The sequence below is a fragment of the Equus asinus genome, chromosome 20, assembly GCF_041296235.1.
Source record: "Equus asinus isolate D_3611 breed Donkey chromosome 20, EquAss-T2T_v2, whole genome shotgun sequence".
Classification (NCBI taxonomy): Eukaryota; Metazoa; Chordata; class Mammalia; order Perissodactyla; family Equidae; genus Equus; species Equus asinus.
In genome coordinates, this window is record NC_091809.1 from 95,788,840 (window position 1) to 95,816,514 (window position 27,675).

Here is a 27,675-nt window from a genome sequence, read left to right on the forward strand (position 1 = left end):
CACACGAATGCATATATACACATGCATGTACGTACATATGCACACGCACACACAAATGCATATACACACACATGCATGTACGTACATATACACACGCACACACGAATGCATATATACACACATGCATGTACGTACATATACACACGCACACACAAATGCATATACACACACATGCATGTACGTACATATACACACGCACACACGAATGCATATATACACACATGCATGTACGTACATATACACACGCACACACGAATGCATATATACACACATGCATGTACGTACATATACACACGCACACACAAATGCATATACACACACATGCATGTACATACATATACACACGCACACACAAATGCATATATACACACATGCATGTACATACATATACACACGCACACACAAATGCATATACACACATGCATGTACATACATATGCACACGCACACACAAATGCATATACACACACATGCATGTACGTACATATACACACGCACACACAAATGCATATACACACACATGCATGTACGTACATATACACACGCACACACAAATGCATACACACACATGCATGTACGTACATATACACACGCACACACGAATGCATATATACACACATGCATGTACGTACATATACACACGCACACACAAATGCATATACACACATGCATGTACATACATATGCACACGCACACACAAATGCATATACACACATGCATGTACGTACATATGCACACGCACACACGAATGCATATATACACACATGCATGTACATACATATACACACGCACACACAAATGCATATACACACATGCATGTACGTACATATACACACGCACACACAAATGCATATACACACATGCATGTACGTACATATGCACACGCACACACGAATGCATATACACACATGCATGTACATACATATACACACGCACACACAAATGCATACACACACATGCATGTACGTACATATACACACGCACACACAAATGCATATACACACATGCATGTACGTACATATGCACACGCACACACGAATGCATATACACACATGCATGTACGTACATATGCACACGCACACACGAATGCATATACACACATGCATGTACATACATATACACACGCACACACAAATGCATATATACACACATGCATGTACATACATATACACACGCACACACAAATGCATATACACACATGCATGTACGTACATATGCACACGCACACACGAATGCATATACACACATGCATGTACGTACATATGCACACGCACACACGAATGCATATACACACATGCATGTACATACATATACACACGCACACACAAATGCATATATACACACATGCATGTACGTACATATGCACACGCACACACAAATGCATATACACACACATGCATGTACGTACATATACACACGCACACACAAATGCATATACACACACATGCATGTACGTACATATACACACGCACACACGAATGCATATACACACATGCATGTACATACATATACACATGCACACACAAATGCATATACACACACATGCATGTACATACATATACACACGCACACACAAATGCATATACACACATGCATGTACATACATATACACACGCACACACAAATGCATACACACACATGCATGTACGTACATATACACACGCACACACAAATGCATATACACACATGCATGTACATACATATACACACGCACACACAAATGCATATATACACACATGCATGTACGTACATATACACACGCACACACAAATGCATATATACACACATGCATGTACGTACATATGCACACGCACACACAAATGCATATATACACACATGCATGTACGTACATATGCACACGCACACACGAATGCATATACACACATGCATGTACGTACATATACACACGCACACACAAATGCATATATACACACATGCATGTACGTACATATGCACACGCACACACGAATGCATATATATACACATGCATGTACGTACATATGCACACGCACACACGAATGCATATACACACATGCATGTACGTACATATGCACACGCACACACACATGCATGTACGTACATATGCACACGCACACGAAGATGCATATACACACACGTATAACATACATATACACACATGCATGTACGTACATATACACACGCACACACAAATGCATATATACACACATGCATGTACATACATATGCACACGCACACGAAGATGCATATACACACACGTATAACATACATATACATGCATGCATAATACACACACATATATATACATGCATACATGTACACATACACACACAATAGCAACCATATATGGCAAAGTTATACTTGTATGACAGAAAAGTGAGATGGAATTACTTCTTTTGTTTTTTTAAAGGCCTTTGCCTCTTACAGAGTAGAAACAAAGAGAGAGAGAGAAAAATCACCCCTTCCCATAGATCTGTGGTGAGGACTCCTTAGGATAATGCAGGGGAAATATCCTGGCCTGTTGTGGGCCTCTGATGACATTGGCCTTCTTCCTGGCACTGGAGCTGGTCAGCATTCAGGTCTCTGACTCACGGGGTTGGGGGGGACAGTGAGTGCCAGTGTCATCCCAGGGTCATCTGAGGATCTGTTACTGTGAGTGATTCTTAGAGGAAAGGAATGGAGGTGAGGAAGTGGGAAGGTGTGAGGTCACTTCAAGCCAGACCACTGGAGTCAACTGACTATTGAAAAAGAGTGAGGAGAGAGCTGGGGCTGGAGTCACATGACCTTGGGCTCTCAGTGGAGGAGAAGCATAGAAGGCCAGGCCTGGACCTGGAGCCTCTCTCCCAAGCTGCCCGCCCTGGGGCAGTATAGACAGAGGGCAGTGTAGACAGAGGGCGGTGTATTGGCCCTGCGGCAGGCTGGGAACCTGTTTGGGCTTTCACAGTAGTCTCTTGAATGTGTTTTCATGAGCTTTCCTAGTAGGGGCTCCACGTGGCTTGTGTAAGAAGACTGCACGTGTGAGCTCATGCTGCCTGGGAAGGGCTTTGACCTCCTGTGGGTCATCTCAAGGGCTGAAACCAGGGACAGAAAAAGACTGTTGGAGAGACAAGATTGCTCTCCCTGGGAACAACTCAGAAGCGTTGGTCTCACTGAGGTTCTCTTCCAGACTGAGGAGAGAGGGTGGAGTGGCTGCCCCAGGAGGCGCTGTGCTCTCCATCTGGGGAGGCGACCAAGGGAAGGCTGGGGACCCCGCCTGGAAGGGGATTACAAGGAGGACAAGGGGGCCCTTTCAGTCCCTTCCCAACCCTGGGAGTTGCCCCTTTTGGTTCCCGTAGGTTGCCACATGCCCTGGTGGATGGAAAGCAGGCTTCCCTGGGCTGAGTGGGAAGGTGATGATGTCTGCAGGCGTCACCTGGGAGCCTGGGGTTCCACCCGTGCTGGGCTCTGCAGAGAAGCAGGTGTGCAGGAGGCAGTGCCCACTGCTGAGGCCCCAGCTGGTTTCCGCCTCATCTCAGGTGTTAAATCCAGGTAGACATGACCCAGGGTCTTGTGTTCGAGGCACAGAGCTGGGCTTTTAGTCCTTCTGACCCCCTGTGAGTGCCTGGGGGTGAACACCCCCATTTCGTTACTGAGGAAGCTGGCCCTGCCCAGCGGCCCCTTGGTGAGGGAAACCTGGGAGATAATAAGTTTGAACAGGGAGCTTGGCAGTGGGAATGGCAGGAGGGTTTGGTTTTTAGATTTATCTTGAAATGCATCTCGTCTGCGAGCCTTGAGGGTGGGGTTGAGGGCTGAGCAGTGTGTTGAGGGCCACACTGCTGCTTTGTGGGAAGGTTCTGCCCCGTGTTGCTCCAGCCTCCTTAAGCTTCTGCAGACCTCCATCACTCATCCATCACCTGAGCGCACTGTTGGATGCCATTTGGCAGGCGAGGAGGCCCAGGGAAGGCAGAAGGTGCAGGAGTCCTAAATGTGAGTGCACTGTGACTCTTGGGCCAGGAGGCTCCTCTTTTCGTTTTGAGAGGTTCTCAGGGACTTTGCATAAACCTGGAACTTTGTCTCCCAGATGCCATGGGCCGAGCCCATTACCAAAGCTGTCACTGGCAATCTGAGGCCCTGAGTTTTAATTTGCAGCAGCCGGAGGCAGGGAAAGGGAACTGCTTTGTGACTCCTGAAGTCACAAAGGCAGAACCACAAATAAGGGACTCCAGTTGGCAAAAACCAAATTGCTTCAAGGCTATTCTTGGAAACTTAAGCATCACGTCTTGTTTCTTCCCAGAAAATGCAGAAATGTTTCATGTTTCTGGGTAGTTGGTTTTATTTATATTTCGTATCGAACTCCAAAAAGGCAACAGCTGGGTGGTGGCTGACAAGGAAGACTTTAGCAAGAGCTGTTACCTAGGGTCCTCTGATTTAGCTAATCCTTGACCTTCTTCTTTGGGGGCAAAAGGGGGTGTCCACCAAAAGTGTCACGTTCCAGTTTCTGGAAGAAAAGGCTTGAAGCTCAGACTTAGACTCACGGAGTCCTTCTAAGTCAGTCTTTCTAGCTCATTAACAAAACCACCTGTACCATGTATGTCCTCAGTCAATTGCCCAAACTTCCTCATAGGAGGTTTCCCACTTTATGTATGGGAAACTTAAAACTCAGAAGTTAAGTGAGTTGTCCAAGGCTACACAGCTAGGAAGTAGATTTGAACCCAGATCTTCTGAATTGAAAGCCCATGGCTTCTAGTTTTAAAGTATATATAATTCCTTGACCTGAGAAGCTAGACCCAGTGGTCATCAATTATGTTCCTTTTTTCCTTCCTTCCGGTTTGGTGACATTTGGGCCATTTGAAGAATAGTAATGAGGGCTGGTTATCATGTAGCTGCCAAGGTGCTGTGTACATCACTTACATGATGGTGTTTATTCCTTACAACCCTGTCAAGTGAGTAGTAGTATCCCCACTTAACAGGCTGAGGTGGATCAGAATGCCCAGGGTCACACAGTTAGCAAGTGTGTGGGGTGAGATTCACATGCGGGTTTGCCAGCCTCTAAATATCCTCATGTTCTTCTGTGAGGAAACTTACCCTGCACGGGCGTTAGAGTGGTTTAAGGTCTTTGACTTAAATTGGAAAGCTGATTTTAAGGGTTGAGACTAGATCGTTTAGATCCAGGGAGGCAGGTCTGAGCCTGGTACCGGCTGCTGGGGTGCAGACTGGGGCAGCGCTTATCCGCCCCCCGTCTAGCCGTCTCCCTCCACCTCCCCTTATCTCACTCCAGATAAGAGCTGGTTCCTGGAGCTCCCACGCCCACCCAGCACCCCCTTTGGCTCTTTCTGCTGGAGCCCAAAGATTAAGTGGGTCGTTTTTCTTTTGGCGGAGGAGGGGAGGCAGCTGGAGTTGGGTGGGGACAGGTTCTTCCAGTTTGTAAATTATTCTCTGGGAATCAGGTCGGACTTGATGCCTCTAAACAGTTTGCCATTTTGAACCAGGAGGAGTGGCAACTTGGAGAAGTGATTTACGAAACTATTTTTCAAACTGGTGCATTCCCCGGATACAAATCTGCCCCACATGATGGATGCAGCACACATTTCCACATCCACCGAGCGCCTCCCAGGGCCAGGCTCAGCCATCACACAGGATCTCGCCCCTCACGGCAGCCCTGCAAGCTGCAGATTATCATCCCTCTCTTACAAAGAAGAAACTGAGGCTCAGAGCTTAAGTGGCTTGAGTGAGGTCATGTGGGACAGTGAAGGGCCAAGCTGAGTTTTGGACTTGGGCTCCAGAAGCCCCAAAGCCTTGTGGTTTTCTCTACACCAGCTGCCCATCCTCAGAAAGGACGGCAGGATGCCATTTGAATTCAGGCAGCTTTGTGCTTGTCACTCAGCTACTGCATCCTTTCTTTAGTCACAAAATGGATCCAAAGATAGGCAAAGACTGAGGATGTTAATACACTCTGAAAAGCAAACAAGTCGTGCTCTCTGTTGATGCTCTCTGGGTGGCACATCTTGCACACGGGCAAAGTTGAAACAAGTAGGAGGCAGTGTTTATGTGAGTGATGCCAAAGGAGGCGCCATGGACATTACAGGAGCCCAGAGAGCATCTGTGAGGGAATCCATGTCTTATCCATACCAGGCAAAGCACAGAGCCAGCCTTCCAAGTTGGCTGAATGTGCTGAGTTGTGGGGGCCCGAGCAGCCAGTTAGGTTCTCACGGAGGTGGGGGGCCTGGCTGAAGAGTGGGACTTGGCTAGGCCTGGAGCAGGGAATGTGCTCTTCTCCCTGCAGCCGAACATGGTGCCGGGCACGTTGCAAGTTCTTGGGGAAAGAGGGAAGGGAGGGAGGGGTCCTATCCTGTTGCCGGTGCCCCCGTGCTAGTCAGTGTCTAAGAGCTCGTTTGCCCCCAACAGGCTGCTCCTCACAGGTGGTGCCCAGCCGGGCCGCCCTACAACATTCGTGTTCATGCTTTTCTTGTCCCCTAGCTCTCCCAGTTTCTTTCCTCATAGCCGCCTCCTTCTCCAGTCCACCCTCTGCCATCTTATCTTCCCAAAGACTTGTCTCACCCTGTGGCTGCGTCTCCTGTCCCCCACAGCCCACTGGAGAAGCCAGGCCCCCTCCACGATCTGCCCTGGATATGGCCTCCCCACCTTGTCACAAGTTTTGAACTCCCGACGCCTTGAACTTGCTGTCATTCTGCAGCTGTCCTGGCTCTTTCCAGATTCACGCCTTTGTGCAGTGTTTCCTTGGCCTGAAACATCCATCCCCAGTCTTCTAATGACATCTGCCTCGTTCCTAACATTGTCGTGTTTGGCATTTCCCTCTCATGGCTCCCCTGGGCTCTGTTGGACACCTCCTGCTCTGGGTGTCCATGCACTGTGTTCATAGGCCACAAGCGCTCGCCTGTTGTCTTGTAATCAGCGCTTGGTGGGCCCCTCTACCTTGCTGGGCCACATGTCTGCATCCCTTACAAAGACACCAGTAATTGTTGCTAAGTGAATGAGTAAAAGATTAAGGAAGAAGATAAACACCATTCTCTGCTTTTAGTATTATAAGGCCAGCCTGCCATCCCAATGCACCCACAATAGCGTTCCTGTCTGGAGGGTGGGAAGCCACGCAGCCTGAGGGCCTTGTCTCTGTGTGTTTGCTGCCCTCCTCCTGCCGGGCCTCTGTCTGGGGGAGCTTGGTATGCTGTATCCTATCCTTTACAGACCCCCTCACGCCCTCCTGACAGCTGGCCAGCCCCAGCTCCTCCACGCCTATCTTCTTGCACTAGCTTTGGATTCTGGAAAAATAGTAGTGCTTTGGAAAATCAGCTTTAATTTATTTTTGTTCTTTTGAAACTTAAATGACTTTCCTAAAAAATGCCTGAGGTTAGAGTATTGCAGAGAGAAAGGACGGTGGCCAACACCCAGGCAAGCTATTTTTGTGGTGTGAATGAACACCCATCCCATTTCCCCCGCGTCAGCCCGAGCACTTGTTCCAAATAGCTCACAGCTTGGGCTTACAGAGCACAGACCCCTTTCGCCCATTGGGAGGAGATCCATGTGTCTCTGTCTTTCTGTGTGTCTGACTGAGGTAGATGCTGTGCTGCCAGCAGAGACCAGGAACAGACAGAAGTTTGGAAAAGTGGCCATTTGTCGTCTGTGTAGGGGACAGACCTGCTAATGACTAATGAAGGCAGACTTTAAAGTCTGACGTCTAAGGGTAGGTGGGATGGTCCTGAAATCTAGGGAGGCATGTGGTTTGATTTTTTTGGTCTGCTCACTGGAGTCATGTTACTAGGTGACGTTAATATCAGTCAACCAATTTGCAGGAGCAAGAATTGTAGGTTTTCAATGGTGGTAAACCTAGAGTGCTTTTCTGGCTTTTTCGTTTTACTAGCTCCTATTCCTAGAACTATCTAGGTCTTAGCAAGATTGACCAGGTAGTATTGACCTCAGCCAGGGTATAGCTTTGAGCAATCTGTGCTTCTTTTTAGCCAGCGAGAAGAGCAGAATGTTGGGGAGAAAGAGATTGCCAGCAAGGCAGCATCGCCAGGTTGGAAGGTTTGAGTGTACGTTTTCTGTAGATTATTTGTTTTGTATTAAGTGTTATATTTAGTATCTTACAGGGATTTTATTTTGACTGTCAGCACCCATTCCCCACCCTACCCTGGTGGCCACGGAGCTCACCCCTGCCTCCCCCTGCCTTTGCAGGTGTGACGCTTCTCCGGGAACTTCATGGTGTTCTCCTCCACGCTCTCCACACCACCGCTCCACGCGGCTGCTGGACCATGGGGGAAAACGAAGACGAGAAGCAGACTCAGGCCGGGCAGATTTTCGAGAACTTTGTCCAGGCTTCCACGTGCAAAGGCACCCTCCAGGCCTTTAACATCCTCACACGGCACCTGGACCTAGACCCACTGGACCACAGAAACTTTTATTCCAAGCTCAAATCCAAGGTGACCAGCTGGAAGGCCAAGGCCCTGTGGTACAAATTGGACAAGCGTGGATCCCACAAGGAGTATAAGCGAGGGAAGTCGTGCATGAACACCAAGGTAGGGAGAGCCCTGGTGGACGTTTCCCACACTGTGGGGCACACGGGTTGACTGGTTGGGAGGTTAGGACCTGTTCCATTTTGCCATTCTAAGCTTCGTAAGAGGTGTGGGTGTGTTTAACCGTCTGGCTCGGTTGAAGGCTTCCTTTGTTTATACAGGCACAACTTATCCATATAAGGTGGGTGCTTCCACTTTATTGTGGTGGCTTCAGCTACTCTTCCTGTGCCCTCTCCACTGCAGAGAAACCGACGGCATGCTTGACGCCATCCTACTTCTACTCTTACTACCACCACTACGACTTCTAGTAGCTACTATTTATTTCTACGTGCTAGGCACTTTATGTACGTGGTCTCACTGTACCCACCCATGTAGTCCTTTGGGCCATTTTAGAGAGATGGAAAGAGAATCAATTATCTTGCCCAAGGTCACACAATTAGATGGCAACCTTGGTCTGTCTGATTCAAGGGTTTAAGTCCTAAATTCCAGGGCGAGGCATAATTAAAGAATTGTGTTCCCCTGGGAGCAAGCACTTTAGAAAGGTCCCCTGACTTGTAATGAATTGACTAAGAAATAGGTCTTTGGTCCTTAGTGCCCTTCCTCCCTCTCTCTTTCTCTTCCTCCCCACATCTCCACATTCTCCCCTCCCCAGCCCTTTCCCAGAAGGATTTCTCTGCTCAGGATCCCACTTGCAGTTAACCCTCCCTAAGCTGATTACGCCCCCCACTGTTTGACCATAGGTAGCATCGGTGAACATGGGGCTGACCAGCACATCACCTCTCTGTATCTCTGCAATGCCCATCACCGAATGGGCACCCAGAAGTCAAGACTTTCCAGTGGGCCCTTGGGGGCCGTCAGCCTGGGCGCTCTTCCAAGCTGTATGTTTAGATTAAAAGTGAGCGTACTGTATTTAGACCTCTCAGGAGGTAGCTCAGCCAGAGCCCTTGGAATTCTAGTCAGTGCCAATCCCAGACAAGAGGATTGAACTCTCCATGGTGATCAGGACTGTTGTGGTTTTGTTTTGGTGATGAGGAGCCGTTGTGTCCATCATGGGATACGGCTGCTTTCCCTTGCCCCCGGGGAGACAGCTGGCAAGCTCCTCCGAGCCTGGGGCGCATCGACTGTCCATTGCACAAGAAGAGCATTGCACGGGTAACCAAACAGACCAGTCGCTTCAGCCCAGAGCGTGCTAGCCATCCAGGCAGTGCCCCACCCCATAACCTGCCAAGCTTCAGCCTTACATAGAGAAGATGGAAGTGTGAAAGAAAAGAGGGGGAGAAAGGGGTGCAGCCAGTATCCTGGGTGCCACCCCCACCCAGCACCTCCCTTCCTAGTTGTAAATTCATGGTTCATACATCACTCGGCAGCTCTTCAGACTTAGAGAAGGGGAAGATTTTAGCTTTCAAAGCATCATATGGGGATGCATATGGTGGCTTTCTTTTCGAAAGACCCCATAGAAGTCAGGTGGCTGGGCTGCAATATGTTTTCTCAGAGAAGGTTTTCAGGGGTCTTGTTTTATTAGGAAATGCTATGCCCCATACACCCAGCGGTTTCTAGCTGTTGAGGGAATCCCTCGGAGATCTGAAGACAGACCTGCTGAGGGAGTGAGCCCGCAGGAGGATGGAATGGAGGGTTGACCACTATGAAGATATCCTTCTTCAAACATCACTAGCCAGTTGCCTAGCCTGTCAGGCCAGCCCCTGTTTTACAGTTTTGATGGCTTGAAATAGAACAGTCCTCACATCCTGTGGTTGGCAGGTCAACATTGGTACCAGAGATACAAAGGGACAGAACTTACATCTTTGGTTACTGATGCTGAACAAGAGTGATTCTCACCCAGGAATTTTTACTCCTTTCTTAGGAGGAGGAACAGAGACATTTCAAATGTGTGGCAGCCCATCTCATAAAAATGACCTAGATCCCGAAGAACAGAAGATACATTTGTGAACGCACTCTAAATGCAGTTGTGACCGTGTTAGGCCACTTTAGCTGTACATTTCAGAAACCCAACCCACACTAACCTAAACAAACAGGGACATGATTAGCTCATATAAACAGGAAGGTCCAGACACTCACAGTCTTTCCCATCCTCCCTCCTTTTGTCTCTTTCTGGATGTTTTGCTCTGTGTTGGCTCCATTTTTCCCTCCTGCGAATGGATTTTCTCCATGTTGGTAGCCTCTAGTTCATATCTTCATAGTTCTGTGGCCCAAAAGGCTAGACCCTTTCTCTTCCTGCTTGACATTGAAAAAAATCAAGGGAAGGATTCTGATTGGCTCACCCCTGGGCCAATTATTGTGGCCGAAGCCAGGGGAGCTGCCTACCATCTTTGGCAGCCCTTTCAAGAATCACATGATTGACATGAGAGGGGAGCAGGGCCCCAAGGACACGGAGGTGCGAGACAGATAAACAGGTGTCCTCCGGTTGGCTGTTGATTTGCGCTCCAGTTATGGTGCAGGCCCTCTCCGTCTTGGATTCATGGATCGTGGATGCTCAGCTCTAAGAACCTGGTACTTGTACTCCTTGTTGTGAGTCAAACAAAATGCAGAACATGGTCCTCCCTTTCTTCCGACGTGAACAGACGCTGTCTTGCTCACCCACCTCGTTTGGATATCTCTTGGTCTGGTAGTTTACGCTGAGCGTTAGCCGAACAAGAACTGCCGGGCGTTAGCATGCACATGGCTGATCATTAAGGCCAAGCTGTACAGCACAAGTGTGTCAGGTGGCAGGGACATAGCCAAGCTCCTGGCTAGCCACAGGTAGAGTGGGAATGAATGAAATTCAGCCAGAACTCCCACCTTTGCGCTGATGTGGTTGCACATCTGCACTGTCTGGAGGGGGTCGGCTTTAGTGTTTCGCAAGCATTAATCAGCCCCAACCATGTGCTAAGTAAGCAGTGTGGCTCCCTTCCTGCCAGCAGTGAGTGAGTGTGTGTGAGTGTGTGTGAGTGTGTGTTGGCGATGGTGGTGATGGTGCTGATGGTGAGGGAGATTGGTGACCAGGATCTGTTTGGAGAAGAAAGCCTCTGGTTCAGGGGACAAGGGACAGGGAGAAGAACCTTCAAGGTCACTATAGCAGTGGCTTAGGTGCAGGTTGCATAATCTAACTTGAGCTCATTATTAATTATTGATTATTATTTATGAGGGTTTTCCCAGGCCCTTAATCCTTCTTTCTCTGGGTGTGATCTGTTTGGATGAGAATGGAGAGAACCAAGGAGCAAGCCAAGTGAACTCTTTGAGAACCGATAGTAGTACCCGCATCAATTGCCACATCCCGTTGTGTAATGTTCCAGGGAAAACAACCCGGAAGAAAAGGCAATATACAATTTGGTATGGGAATTGCCATCATCCCAAAGTCATGGAGTCTGGGTGTTCATTTTATATGTGCCTTTAATGCTAGGAGGAACTTGAAAGGATGTTGTGTACAGTCTCTGCATTTGACAAATGACAAACGGGGCCCAGGAAGCGGAAGCTGTTTGGCTGAAACTAGTGGGTGGCATTGCCTGGATTTGGGTTCTATTGATGGGTTTGCTTGTATATTCTTTTGTTCATTCATTCATTAGCTGTTTCCAGTGCCCTATATCTGAGAAGGTGTTTGAAGGGGAGATAGCTTCAAAGATTAATAAGAAGTGGTTTTCGCTTGAGCTTTCTATAGAGGAGACAAAAATGTCACTATTTTCTGTATTTATTAGCTTGTTGAATCATTTATGGGGTGAATAATTATTGGGCAGCTACTGTGTGCCAGGCACTCGTCTAGGTAGCTATCAGCCACTTATAGCTCTGTGGCCTTGGGCAAGTTACTTAAATCTCTGATCCTCAGTAACATTCTCTGTAATGTGAAGATAACAATGGTACTTCCTTCATGGAGTTACTGTGAGGGTTAAATAAGTTAATCTGTAAAGTGTTTAGAACACAGCCTAATGCATAATAAATAAGTGATCAGTAAGCGTTTAGTCATTGTTATCATTAATATCCTAAGTGCTATGAGAGAGGTGTCTGCACTGTTCTGCAGGAATATGGAAAAGAAAGTGACTAAGTGTGACTGGGGTAGTCTAGGAATGCTTCCTGGAAGAGGAGGTATGCTTTGGGGCTTGACAGATGAGTTGGAGCTTGCCTTGCTTTGCTGAGGGGAGAGCTAGAGGCAGCACAAGGCAGAGAGATATAGTCCAGGAAGGGTGTTGCTCGTGTCCTGGGAATGAAGGTACTTGTGGGGAGCGGGGAGGGGGTGAGAACCGAGAGAGCAGATTGGATGGATGACAGGAGGAGGGGAGAGAGAAAGGCCTCTTGGGGCCAGGCTGTGAAGAGAGGGTCCTGCAGTCAAACAGAGGACCTGGAGGACCACCGGATGAGCCCCCCACTTCCCAGTTCCCTCCGTGGGGTGGCTCAGCAATCACAGGTAACCGCTTCAGACAGAAGGCATTCGTACATCCTCGCCATAAAAACACACTTGCGGGAAATGACGCACGGACTCTCTTGTCACCAGCAGAAACGGGGCCGGCCTATGTGATGAACCCCCTGGGTTATCTTGTGAGAAGGAAATGTCTGCATTTTGTGAGCCTCCAGCAGGGTCACCCCACACCTTTTGCTCCTGAACGTGACCTTGCCCATCTGCGGTGGCTCCCCAGTGGGGGGTAGCCAAGGCCCGGCAATGCTTACAACCCAACTCATCACACAGTTCCTGAGCCTCATTAGTACAGCACAGCAGGAGGAGGGGAGGGTCAGAGGGAGAGAAGGGGGGCAGGGGTGAGGCTGGGAACGGAAAGCTGTTATCTCCTGGCCTGGATAAGCTTATCTCACATTCCTGACCTCTGACATCACCCACCGGGGCCCTCAAAGCTAGGCTCTGCTGCGCTGGCTGGGGCACGTCAAGTAGCCCTTTGCCTAATACGGACAGTAGCAGACAGACCATCCAGCAGAGGCCGGTCTCTGGGGTGTGAAATTCTGTAGCAGTCGAACAAAGAGCTCAGACAAACTCTGGGTCTGTCCACTTGCCTGACAATGGGCTTCTGGCAATGCTACACCACACAGCTTTCCAGCCCAGATTACCAGTCGGGCTTGTGGTCATGCTACACTGTCACCACAGCTCCACACGGATTCCGGGGGCTTTGCCTGAGTATGTGCATTGGACATTATCTGTGAGCTTGAGTAAATTCAATTCCCAATAATATTAAACTGAGATGAAAAAACTCCTTTTTGGCTGTCTTCATAGGAAGTGGTTAATCCAGGATCACTGTGGTTCATTTTATAAATACGTTTATAAATAAAGACTTCTTTGTCTTTTTAAGAAAAAACTAACTCATTTTCTTTAATGAAAAAAGAAATGCATGCTTGTGATAAAAAATAATTCGAGCAGGACAAGAAAATATACTGTGATGAGAAGTGTTTGTCCCAGGCCCCAGGTCACCTCCCTAGAGGGCACCACTGTGTTCTTCCTGAAAGTCTCCACCCGTGTGTGCACGCATATGGATGTGTGCATCCTCCCTTCACTTTTAATGCAAAAATTGTTTGCATGTTTGTTGTGTACCTTGCTTTTTTCACTCAAATATGTCTTGGAGGTTGTTTTACATCAGTACGTGGGGCTCTAACCCTTTTCTTATTTTCACGGCTTTTTATGGTGTCCCATTTTATGGCTCTATCACATTTCGTTTACCTGCCTATATTGCTTCCAGTTGATAGTCGTGTTGAACGCTACTGCAGTATTTCCTCCTGCATACTCCGTATGCGCGCGGAAGCTGCATGTGGGATGGGTGGTGTGAGAATTTCTGAGTCAAGGGGTATGTGCCCTGCATTGACATATAGCATTGTCAGCTTCTCCTCCCGGGAGGTTCCCCCAGTGGGCCCTCCCACCGATGGTGCAGGAGTGGGACAGGAGAGTCCCTTTTGAAAAGGGAGCTACCACAGCGGGACGTTGCCGACTTGGATCTCCTTGGCTTGGCTGCGTGGGCGTTAGGATGGACACCCGCTGAGTCCTGGAGTCTGGGCCACTGAGTGAGGAGCAGTCCAGCGGCACCACGGTCGGGATCGCTGCCGCCCCATAACAGTCACAGCAGTTTAATTCCTGTCACCCCCAACGTCTGCATAGTGCTTTCTCGTTTCATATATGTGGTTTCAATAAGAAGTTGGCTTTATCGGTAAGAGGTGGATGCTCTTTAAAAGAAGAACAGATACAAGTCTATACTTCCCTCTTCAAAATTTCATCCCATAATGGGAGCTTTTAGAGCTCTGGCCCACAGAGGATCTGTCCTGTTCGTGCTGAACAGGGGCCCCTTCCTGGCCTGGCTCATTCATTCTCTTTATGAGTCAGTTTAAGCAAGCATCACCTCCTCCAGGGAGGGCTCCCTAACCTCTTCTCCACTTCCCCTTCTCTTATTCCATCCCCAGTTGGGTTTGGTGCCTCCCATGGCTCCAAGACTCTGGTCCTACCACTATCTTGCTGATGGGTGCCCCTCATTGAGTTGCTTTTCTCCCCTTTCCCACTCCCTGTGAGCTCCCTGAGGACAGGGACCATGTCTGGCTCCTCCCAAGGCCTCAAGCAACCAGCACAGGGCTTGGCATGGGAAAAGTGCTCAGGGACTAAGTGAATGAACCCTGTAGCTCAAGAGGCTTCATTCTGGAGCTGCACAAATAGTGTCGTCTAAAACATGCAGAGTTCTTCTTTCTGGATCTGCACTGGCTGCGCCCTGGCATTTACGAGCCTCCAGGAGGGTTTGCAGAAGCCAGAAGCAGCCAATCCCTTTGTTTCCTCATTGAAGCATCTGTCCAAATGTGCATCTGAGCACTGATCGCTGAGCGTCCTTTCCCTGTGCTGCAAGGACGAGGACCACACCCTGTCTGTGCCTTCACTAATATCTGGCTGCTCGGCAAGCTTTCGGGGATGGGGAAATTGGCCAATAGGCCTGTGAGGCTCAAGGGCTGGGCCTTCTTTTTCTTGGAGAAAAAAGGAAAACCTCTTGCAGTTGCTGGCCCACCCAGGGTTGCACAAGGCCTGGGGAAATCTCTGGCCAGGATTATCCAAATTAGTGTGTAGCAGTGGGTAGGGCAAAGGAAGCCATGGCGCAGTTGGCGGCTGGCTCCCGAGACTGGAAGGGTCCCCTGGCTTCCCTCTTTCCTGCTCGTCAGACACTCTTGCTGTACTTTGCTTTTTTTCATAATAAAAAATATCTTGGAGATCAGTATATTCCATGGTAGGGGAGTTTTCCACTTGGCGTGAATATGTCTGTCTACCTCCTACTCAGCTGGGTGGGGTCCCAGGCTGAGTTCAGCTTCCGGCTGCAGGACGCGTCCTGGTGGTTCCCTGGTCCCAGGCCTCAGGTTGTTCTCCCTTCCTAATCAGAAAGGGCTGCACTCGGCTGCAAGGAACTAAAGACCTCCCTGCAGAGACTTAAACGAATAGGGGCTTATTTTTTAGCCAGATGTCGGGAGGGAGACGGCAACTGGAAATTCAGTGGCTGTATTCTCTAGGCCAGTGCTATCCGATAGATATGGAATGGGAGCCACACGTGTAATTTAAAATCTTCTATAGCTGCATTTTTAAAGTACAAAGTAATGGTGAAATTGATTTTAATAATATATTTTATTTAACCAATATTTAAGACAGTGCTATCATTTCAATGTGTAGTTGACATAAAAAATTACTGAGCTATTTTATATTCCTTTTTTTGCATTAAGTCTCTGAAATCCTGCATGTGTTTTATAGCTCATCTCAACTCAGAATAACCACATTTCTGATGCTTCAGAGCCACATGTGACTAATGGCTGTTGAATCCGATAGTGCAGCCCTAGTCTTTTCCTCACTTTCTAGTCACAAGATGGCTGCTGCACCTCCATCCATTACGTCTGCTTTTCGAGGCAGGAAGAAGGTATAAGAGGCTGCTCTAGCTTCATACATTGCTTTATCACTTAGACAAAAGTGTTCCCACAAAGCCAATTAAAATATAAGCTCCATGGGGGCAGGACCTTTTGTCTGTATATTCTTTGCTGATCTTTCATCACCTAGAATAATGTCTGATGAGTAGCAGGTATTTGTCACAAGTTGAGTTCCTCACAAGCAGATGCTTAAAAGGTGTTTGGAGTGCAAGGTGTTCATTAGCAATCGGTACCTACGAAAGGAACGGGGGAAGATGCAGGATTGGGCAGAAGAGGTCAGACCGTGTCCAAGAGAACCAAATGCCTGCAGGTTCAAGCAACTGAATCTTTTCCCACTTGGACTTTCAGCAAACGAGTTTTGCAAGAGACGAGGGTGGGAGCTGACACAGATCTCAGCTGATACAGGACGGTCAGTTGGGGGCTACCAGCTGTCTGTATGTTTAACATATACACCGATACCAATAGTGTACTGTGGAACTTATAGAGTTAGAGAAGTGTATACTTAGGGAAGTACGTTGTAAATATAACAGTATATACATGTATTCTTTTAAGTATTATACATTAAATTATATTACATAAAAAACTATTTAGCTTAAACTTCCATGCAGCTTCTTGGGAAGAAACCCCAAATGCGTTCTAACTTCAGAGCCTGCTCAGAGCCTGCAGCTGTATGTGACATATTTTGCTGCCACCTGGCATACCCCACGCGTCCTCTATGTGTCACAGTCTTAAGAGACATAAATACAGAGCAAGCTGTCGCTCGAGGTCTGTCCGTGGGAATTCGGCAGTGGGAAGATTTCCATTCTCGGATCCTTTGTCCAGGGAGAGCTGTTTCAGTGTGAGGAGCCCTACCTGGGAGAACTCCTTCGTGTCCACGTCTGTAGGACAAGCCCAGGGAAGTGTCCCTTACGCCTTCGAGCCAGCGTGCACAGAGTTTACTTTGAGTGTCTGTTGTTCTCCCTTGCTTTCAGAAAGTGATCTCTTCCATTTACTCTTTTTTTTTTTCCATTCCTGATGTTTTGGTTTTTTTATTGTGGTAATATATATACATATAAATATATAAAACGTAAAATTTACTATTTTAACCATTTTAAGTGTATAATTCAGTGGCATCAAGTACATTTGCAATGTTGTACACCCATCACCATTTTCCATTTCCAAAATTTTTCAATGCCCAAAACAGAACCTCTGTACTCTTTCTTTTTTTTGGTGAGGAAGATTGGCCCTGAGCTAACATCCATTGCCAATCTTCCTCTTTTTGCTTGAAAGATTGTTGTTGAGCTAACATCTGTGGCAATCTTGCTCTATTTTGTATGTGGGACACTGCCACAGCATGGTTTGGTGAGCAGTGTGTAGGTCCACGCCTGGGATCCAAACCCATGAACCCCAGGCCACCAAACGGAAGCATGTGAACTTAACCACTATGCTACTGGGCCAGCCCCAGAACCTCTGTATTCTTGAGGAATAACTCTCCATTCCCCCGGCCCCCCAGGCCCTGGTAACTTTTTTTTAATCTACTTTCTGTCTCTATAAATTTTCCTATTCTACATATTTCATATAGGTAGAATCACATAATATTTGTCTTTTTGTATCTGGCTTATTTCACTTAGTATAATGCCCTTGAGGTTCATCTATGTGGCAGCAAGTATCAGAACTTCGTTCCTTTTTTTTTTTTTCAATTTTAATAACATGTTTTATTTAACCCAATTTATCAAAAATATCAGTTCAAAATATAATCGCTATAAAAGTTAATAGGATATTTTACATTTTTGTACTAGGCCTTTGAAATCTCATGCATATTTTACTCTATTAGCACATTTCAATTTGGGTGCTAAATTTTAGTCAGAAATACTTAATCTGCATTTAGATTTTGTAAAATCTACGGTTGAAAAAGTAGATTTACATATCCAAGGTATTCCTCTCATACTTAGTTTTCCAGTAACTGAATTGTCTGAGTTATTTTTATTTTTATTTTTTTGAGGAAGATTAGCCCTGAGCTAACAGCCACTGCCAATCCTCCTCTTTTTGCTGAGGAAGACTGGCCTTGAGCTAACACTGGTGCCCATCTTCCTCTACTTTATGTGTGGGACACCTGCCACAGCACGGCTTGCCGAGTGGTGCCATGTCTGCACCCGGGATCCGAACCGGCGAACCTCGGGAACTGGGGTGGAACGTGCACACTTAACCACTGCACACCAGGCCGGACCCCCGAGGTTATTTTTCAATTGTGGCAAAATATACATAACATAAAATGTACCAGTTTAACCATTTTTAAGTATACAGTTCAGTGGCATTAAGTACATTCACATTGTTATGCAACCATCATACCATCACCTCCCAAACTTTTTCATCCTTCCAAACGGAAACTCTGTACCCCTGAACAATAATTTCCCACTCTCCCCTCCCCCAGCCCCTGGCAACCACCATTCTACTTTCTGTCTCTGTGAGTTTGATTGCTCCAAGTACTTCATATATGGGTGGACTCGTACCCTAGTTGTCCTTTTGTGTGTGGCTCATTTCATTTAGCGTAATGTCCTCAAGCTTCATCCGTGTTGTATCCTGGGTCAGGATGTCTGTCCCTTTTAAGGCTCAATAGTATTCCATGGTATGCATACGCCACATTCTGTTTATCTGTTCATTCAGCGATGGACACTTGGGTTGTGTCCACCTTTTGACTATGGTGAACCGTGCTGCAGTGAAGTTGGCGTGCAGGAATCAGTTCGAGTTCCTGTTTTAGCTCTGTGAGGCATACACCTGGGAGCAGAAGTGCTGAGTCATGTGGTAATTCTGTGTTTAACTTCTTAAGGAACCACCCAACTGTTTCCACTTACTCTTATTTTTTCAATTGCCATCCCTGAAGTAAATTTTTCACAATTATTAATTCATTCAAAAAGTCATTTTGAAGATTGACTCCATGCCGGATCCCGGGGATACAACAGTAAAGAGAACAGACAAAATTCCTGCCGTCTCGGAGTTTGTGTCCTTCTCAGTGAGAAACAGACAGTAAATACATGTGTGCGGGCTGCGTGTGCATACGTGTGTGTGCGCATGTGTGTGGGGTGGTGGTAAATGCTAGGGAGAAAATAAATGGAGGTGGGGGGACGTGGGTGCCCCACGCGGAAGTGGGTTGCTGTTTTCTATAGATGTGCTGGGAAGGCTTCTACAGGATGGTGACATTTTTTTTGAGCAGAGACCTGAAGGAAGGAGAGGATGTGGGCATGTGGCTCTTAGAGGGAAGAGAACTGTAGACAAAGGGAGCATCAGCAGGTGCAGAGATGCTGACAAGCAAGCATACGCAGCATGTTCTCAAAACAGCAAGGAGACCAATGTGGCTGGAAGGAGCCAGGCCAGGGTGGGAAGAGGTGAGTCCAAGAAGAGAGTGGGGGACCCGATCTGTGGGCCTCGAAACCACTGGAAGGACTTTTACCTTTGTCTCTGAATGAGATGTAAAAGCCACACGAGGCATTTGAATGGAGAGTCAGATGGTCCGACTTCCTCATGGAAGGAATTGCGAAATCTTGGAGATGAAGAAGTGAAGGTAGGCTAGTCTCTCCCATCAGTGAGTAACAGCTGTCTCAGGCCTAAGGAATTTATTGCATCCTGTGCTCGTTGTGTCTTCGAGCAGCTTCTTGCTCTTTCCCCAGAGACCAGCAGATTAGGAACAAGCTTAGACCAGCCTTGCTGGCACGGTTAGGGCAGAACTGGATATTCTGATCTGAAGTCTTCTTGGATGGAAAAAATCCTGATTGTCCACAGCACTCAACACCACCCAAGAAGGAGTGTATTCCTTAATTTCCTCATTCACTCACTTACTTAGTGGCACTCTCTAAGTGCCACTTCTCTATGCCGGGCGCCAGAGAGGAGGAAGACAGCAGAGAAGGCCCCTATGCTTGTGGAACTTTCTGTCTAGTCAGGAGAGAACAGAAACACAAAGATAATTTTATCATGTCATCCCAAGAAGGACGTAAATAGGATGTTGTACGAGAGAGAATGGGGGGGAAGGGAGTTGATTCTAGACAGGGTGTCAGGGAGGTGACATTAAGCTGAGATCTCCAGGTGAGAAGCAGCCAGCCAGGCAAAGAGCTGGTTGTTCAGTGGGCAGCAGATACAAAGGCCCTGAGGTTAGGAAGCTCTTGGCCAGTTGGAAGAAGCAGCCAGGCATCCTAGAGGGGGCTGGAGTGAGGTGGGCAAAGGAGAGATGACGCTAGATGAGGTGGGGGCTGGATGGACAGGAGGCATGTGGTTGAAGGGCCTTCCTTGTAGTCCATGGTAACAAGTCCAGGTTTTATTCTAAGAACTCTCTTTGAATGCCAGCTCCACTGCTTACTCAGTAGTGTGACCTTGCCTGTTGGAGCCTCTGTTTCTTCACGTATGAAATGGCAACAATAATAACAGTTATTATCTAACGCGGCTGGGGTGAAGCTTATGTGCAGAATGTACATAAAGCATTTCGAATGCCTGGTAGCTGTTAATTACCTCCTCCTCCTTCATGAAACTGTCCTATTGGATTTGTGACACAACTTTTTAAAAAAATTTTTAAATTATTTTATTGAGGTCATATTGGTTTATAACATTGTGTAATTTCAGGTGTACATTATTGTATATCAATTTCAGTACAGACTGCCTCTTGCTCAACCCCAATAGTCTAGTTTTTATCCATCGTGATACATATGTGCCCCTTTACCCCTTATGCCCATCCCCAAGCCCCTTCCCCTCTGGTATCCACTAATCTGTTCTCTTTGTCCATGTGTTTGTTTATCTTCCACATATGAGTGAAATCATAGGGTGTTTGTCTTTCTCTGTCTGGCTTATTTCGCTTAATACCCTCAAGGTCCATAGATGTTGTTGCAATTGGTGCAATTTTGTCTTTTTTTAAGGCTGAGTAGTATTCTATTGTATATATTTATACCATATCTTCTTTATCCAATCATCAGTCGATGGGCACTTGGGTTGCTTCCACATCTTGGCTGTTGTGAATAATGCTGCATTGGACATAGTGGCATATAAATCTCTTTGTATTGTTGATTTCCTATTATTTGGATAAATCCCCAGTAATGAGATAGCTGGATCATATGGCATTTCTATTTTTAATTTTTGAGAAATCTCCATACTGTTTTCCATAGTGGCTGCACCTATTTGTATTCTCACCAGCAGCGTATGAGGGTTCCCTTTTCTCCACATCCTCTCCAACATTTGTTCTTTTTTCTTGTTAATTATAGCCATTCCAAGGAGTGTAAGGTGATATCTCAGTGTAGTTTTGATTTGCATTTCCCTGATTATTAGTGATGTTGAACATCTTTTTATGTGCCTGTGGGCCATCTGTATATCTTCTTTGGAGAAATGTCTGTTCATCTCCTCTGCCCATTTTTTGGTTGGGTTCTTTGATTGGGTTTTTTTGTTGTTGAGTTGTGTGAGTTCTTTATATATTTTGGAAATTAACCCCTTGTTGAATATATGATTTACAAATATATTCTCCCAGATGGTGAGTTGTCTTTTCATTTTGTTCCTGGTTTCTTTTGCCTTGCGGGAGCTTTTTAGTCTAATGTAGTCTCATTTGTTTATTTTTTCTTTCGTTTCCCTTGCCTGAGTAGGCACGGTATTCAAAAAGATGCTTCTAAGACTGATGTTGAAGAGCGTACTGCCTATATTATCTTCTAGAAGTTTTATCATTTCAGGTCTTAGATTCAAGTCTTTAATCCATTTTGAGTTAATTTTTGTGTACAATATAAGAAAATGGTCTATTTTCATTCTTTTGCATGTGGCTGTCCAGTTTTCCCAACACCGTTTATTAAAGAGACTTTCCTTTCTCCATTGTTTGTTCTTGGCACCTTTGTTGAACAAAGGAGTGACACAAATTTTTTGACCCGTTTTTCACAGTCGTCTTCAGGCTCTTCCTCCTTCCCCATAGTCCATCCTTGGTGTCCTCCGTGGGCTTGTCTCTGACTCCTTTTGCTTCTGCTGGGTGTGCTTTTCAGGGAAGTCTCAGCTGTGCTCAGCTGTCACCCCTATGAAGATGTATCTCTGGCCCTTACCTCCCTTTTGGGCCCCAAGATGCCATTTAGGTAACTATGGACATCTTCAGGGTGCTCCTTGGCACTTTTAAACCACATTCACCACCTTCTTTCTGAAACCTGCTTCTCTTCCTCTGTTTCCTCAAGTCCTGAAGGCTCGAAACCCTGCAGTCATCTTGGAGTCCCATCTCCTTTCTGACCCCCACACCCAGGCAGTTGTCCATCCTGCTGCCCCTTCCTTTGCCATTTTGTTCACACCCATCCCCTTCTCTCCATTCCTACCACCCCTACCGTGGTGGGGGCAGTGAGCTCCTGCCAGGGTGAGGAAGTTGCCAGTCTCTGAACTCTCTTGAGCCTTTCCTCCCTTCCAGCCCGGCTACCCACCCCTGCGGAGTCATCCTCTGAAGCACAGATCTGACTGTGGCTCTTTGCTCTAATTCGTGGCCCCTCAGTGCCTGTGCATGACAGTTCCACCTCCAGGCTGGCCCGGTGCCCCGTGTGATCGGCCACTCTCCTACCTCACCAACCTCGTGGTCCAGAACTCCCTTCTCACATGTCCCAGACGAGCCACACTCTTTCCTCCCGCTCAGCCTCTTCTCCACCCTGCCTCTGGCCAGGGCTCCAGCACTTCTATGTCCAGCCTGCTGAACAGCCTCTCCTCCGAGGCCCTCGACATTTGCGGCTCCAGCAGCTTCCACCTCCCACCTTCCCCTCAGCAACCTGGTCCCAGGGCCACTCCTAGGAGTTTCTCACCACCTGGAACTACTCCACCTAAACGCTCCTTTGAAAGGCTCTGCTCTAACCACAACTCGAAGCTGCTGCGTCTCTCACTGTGTCGCTCTCACAAAACCTGCTGCCAGCCCAGGTTTTCATCCACAGCCAGCTCCTCCATATTCTCCCTGTCTGTCAGCCTGCCTCCCCTTGGCTTCATGTTCTTGCCCATCCTGGCACCCATGTTCTGTCTTTGCAGTCGTGTTCAGCAGCTTCTCAATGCCCTGACTTTAGGCTCACTCACCTTTGGAGATCTGACTCTCTGATTCTGTCCTCGAGGGCCACCTGGCACGGTCAGAGAAGGTAGCAAAGCCTGATGAGATGGTCTCAGTACTAGGTTATGAAAACTCGATGCTGAGCGTCTTAGTGCTGCCAAGACAGCCTTTTAAGAAAGCCCAGCTGGTTTTCTGTCTAAATGGTCCCCATCCTTTATCTTCCTCTCTACCCTTCAGCCCCTTCCCTTTAAGCTGCTGTCCTACTTCTCATGAAAACCGCTGTCATCAGCTCTGTTTCTTCTTCCCTTCTTGACCAAATCCTGAGGAAGATCATTTCTCTACTCCTGTCTCCCGTGGCTTCACCTCCCTTTGTTCCCACTGTAACCTGGCTTCATTCCCACGGCACCAGTAGAAATGCTTTTCTCAGGGTCACTGGGGGCCTCAGAGTTAGCCAAGACCGTGACTACCTTTGCATCCTCGTCTACTAGGCCTCTTTCAGACGTGGCATGTGGTAGGTCACCACCTCCTTGAAACTCTCCTCAGAGAGGCGCCGAGGTGTAGCGCATGAACCGTGGTCCTTGAGGGAAAAGAGAATGTGAGTTATGCAAGGAAGTGTAAACCTGAGTATTAGCACGTCCAAACTCTTCCAGTGTTTTCCTATTTTCTTGGCAGGAAGATTTTCCACAAAGAGCATGTCGTTGGCCTTTCTTCTGCTACTGCTGAACTCAGCGACAGGTGTGGGTGGCACTGATTTATGACCCCTTCTAGCGCTGCAGGGACCTCTTGTATCTTTCCCCTCTCAGATTTTCTCTGGGGCTCCAGATCATGCTGAGTGACATCGTTGGTTAGAATTTAGCGGTGCCTCACAATGGGGTAAGGCTTTCTGCTTATAGAGCAATTTTGCATCCAGTATCTCATTTGATTCCCACAGGAACTCTGTGACGTACTGAGGGCTGGCATTACCATCTTTTACTTTGTAGATGAAGAAACTGAGGCTTCCTTGGGATAAGGGACTTGCCTGGGATTTCACGGGGATAAATGGAGGAATGCGAGAATGTTCAAAATCAGGGGTCCCAGACTTTAGTGTTCAGTTGAACAACCTTTGTTTGAGGAGTTCAGTGTAGACAGTGACTCTCAGAAAAATATGACACCCATTGTACCTCCAGCATTTCTTCAACACTCAGTAGTGGGTGTTAAGGAGACGGGGCTCAGACATTATTCTTACCTTTCTTTTCAAAAGAAATCTTGCCTCAGATATTTAGGGTGGACAGCAGCATGACTTCGTATTTATGAATTCATGACTTTAGAACTCCACTTTTGAGTATTTGCTTATTCGAGGGTCTCAGTAAGAACATGAAGCTCCTTGGATGGATGTAGTAGTTTGAAATTTGGGGTTAAGGATGGCATTTGCAGCCTTATGTCAGCTTCAGCATCTAGTTTGTTTTGTTTTGTTTACACAGATTTAAAATAGGGAGTTTCAAGTAAAATAGTTTTTAACAACTAGCTTAGCAATCTCTCCGCTTTCAATAATCCAGAAACTCAAACGTATAGTAGGTAGATGTGTCTAACTTGCTGTAAGATTCAACTTTGAAACCAAATTTTCTGATCTGTAAAATATTACCCACTTGAAAGAGTTATTTTAAGTAGGAAATGAGTCCGTTTAGGAGGGAGCCTGCAACAGTGTGAGCACTCAATAAAGGGTAACTGTATTATTTCATGCTGCAGCTTTAAGGGAAGGGTTGACAACGGTCCCCATGCTGGGGATTCAGGGCAGTGCTGGTCTGGGATGGTGTTTTTTTTTTTTTTTTTCTTTTTTTTGGCGGTTGCGTAATCTTTATCTTTTAGAGCAGTTTTAGGTTCTCAGCAAAATTGAGGGGAAGGTACTGAGATTTCCCATATACTCCCTGCCCCCAGATATGCACAGCCTACCCCGTTATCAACACCCTGCACTAGAGAAGTACAATTATTACAACTGATGAACCTACACTGACACATCATGATCACCCAAAGTCATTGCTTACCTTAGGGTTCACTTGTGGGTTCGTACATTCGTTGAGTTTGGACAAATGTATGATGTCATGTATCCATCATTATGGCATCATACAGAATATTTTCACTTCCCTAAAAACCCTCTGCACTCTGCCTCTTCATCTCTCTCTCTCCTTGCCCCAACCCCTGATCTTTTTAGTGTCTGCATAGTTTTTTGACATTCTTTTCCAGAATGTCATACCGTTGGCATCATACAGTAGGTAGCCTTTTCAGATTAGCCTCTTTCACTTAGTGATATGCATTTGAGGTTCCTCCCTGTCTTGTCATGGCTTCGTAGCTCATTTCTTTTTAGGGCTGAGTAATACTCCATTGTCTTAATGTACCACAATTTATTTATCCATTTACCTACTGAAGGACATCTTGGTGGCTTCCAAACTTTGGCAATTATGAATAAAGCTGCTATAAACATCCCCGTGCAGGTTTTTATGTGGACATAAGTTTTCAACTTTTTTGAGCAAATATCAAGGAGCCCAATTGCTGGATCGTATGGTAAGAGTATGTATAGTTTTGTAAGAAACTGCCAAGCCATCTTTCAAAGTCGTTATACCATTTTGCATTCCCACTGACAATGAATGAGAGTTCCTGTTGCTCCACATCCAGGCCAGCACTTGCTGTTGTCAGTGTTCTGGATTTTGGCCACTCTACTAAGGGTGCAGTGGCATCTCACTGTTGTTTTAATTTGCATTCTCTGGATGATAGATGATGGAGAACATCTTTTCCTATGCTTATTTGTGAGGTTTTTTTAATCTTCAGGAGCCTGTGAACTTGGATGGGGGAAAGTGTCTTTATTTTTCCTAACCTCCAACTGAAATGTAGCATTTCCCCCAATCATGACCTCAGGCAGCAAACCTACACAGGAATGCCTGTGACTTTGTCACCACTAGAAATCACAGATATTTTCGTTTATCCCAGCAGTTAGAAATATCTCAATCTCTGGTTTACACTTACGACTATTTGGAAATTATGTAAAGCACTGGACCTGCAGCTGGGTCTTATTATTTCATATTAATTAATTAATTAAATTAGGTATGTTAAATGTATTAACATTTTGTTTTATGCATTTAAAGATATTATTCTGCGAAGGTGTCCGTAGGCTTCACTGGGTTGCCAAAGTATGACGCACAGCATAAAAATGGTCAGGGGCCCCCGGTCTCATGAAACAGAGCTGGGAACTAAGGGCCAAGAGCTGCATGGGGCTCGCCTGTGTGCGGCAGTGGGGCATGCTGGGAAGAGCCTGGGAGGCCCTAGGTCAAGCCTCCGCTCCTCTATTTACTAGTCTGTGACCCTGGGCCGATGACTGTAGCGGTTCGAGCCCTGATTTCCTCATCTGTAAAGCAGCAATACTGCAACATCCCTTACCAGCTTTAATGCACACGTGAATCATTCCTAGCACATAGGAAGTTCTCAAAAATGTAAATCCTCTCTCCCTTCCTCCCTACTCTGTTTCTTCCTTGAGATAGGATAGGTTTTAGTAGATGGCCTCTCTAAGATCTCTCTGAAATGTGTTGTGATCCTGGGTCTTTCTTTTAATTAAGACCAAACCAGACAGCGCATTGTCGTTCCAGCGAGTTGGTGTCTTAATGCCCCACGGGACTGCCAGCCTCCTCTCCTGGAGCAGCGGTGAGAAGCAGCGGTGAGAACCAGCGGCTCGCAGACCTTTCCTGACTCTTCCGCTGTCCACCTTGGCTTTCCCTGGCTCCCCTCCAGGCTGAACTCATCGATTGGGAATGCGTAGGCCGACCTCCTTCTCCCAGGAGTGCCTGGGAGAGGGCCTTTGGTGTAACATGTTCTAAGAGCAGATCCTACACTCAGCGTCTGGAACAGCTGATAGCAGACCTGGGAAACCCATTAATCGTTATCTTCGGTGGCTCCGCAGATGCACGGCCACTCTCGCTGCTTCCCCATCTGTTGTTTCAAGCCGACTGTTCTTAGATGGAAAAAATGTAGCCTATTGTTGTCTAGGTGAGAAGGTGCTAAAATGATAAAAATGCCTTTGTACAGGAAATCAGGAGTATGGGGGGAAAGTGGCTCGATGCCATCATGAAACCATATCCTGCTTCTTTTTTGTTTTTCTTAATTAAGCTCTGAATCAAAAAAGGCTTTGTGGTCACTGGGTTCAGATGACATGTAATGTGATTTTGTTTTTCTGTTGTTTAACTGTCCTGGGCCTTGGAACCATATTCTACTCCAGCTCAATTTTTAAAGCAGATGAACATGCATGGTGTGCTGGCTGATCACTGTACTATTTGTGAAAATGGTGGCTGGAGTCCCAGCCTGATGG

General features: G+C 46.8%; 1 protein-coding gene across 13 annotated transcripts in view; it reads left to right on the forward strand.

The window, feature by feature from the left end:
- The window catches only part of MICAL2 (microtubule associated monooxygenase, calponin and LIM domain containing 2), a 229,247-nt gene that overhangs the window by 43,952 nt on the left and 157,620 nt on the right, over positions 1–27,675 (forward strand). For 11 of the 13 annotated variants that reach the window (XM_070491125.1, XM_070491126.1, XM_070491127.1 and 8 more), the window contains exon 3: positions 8,148–8,488. In XM_070491125.1, the coding sequence (XP_070347226.1) occupies positions 8,225–8,488 (264 nt within the window). In that variant the 5' untranslated portion in view covers positions 8,148–8,224. Of the gene's footprint in view, positions 1–7,457; positions 7,657–8,147; positions 8,489–27,675 lie in introns of those variants that run through there. The other 2 variants (XM_070491137.1, XM_070491132.1) reach the window with 2 other exon arrangements.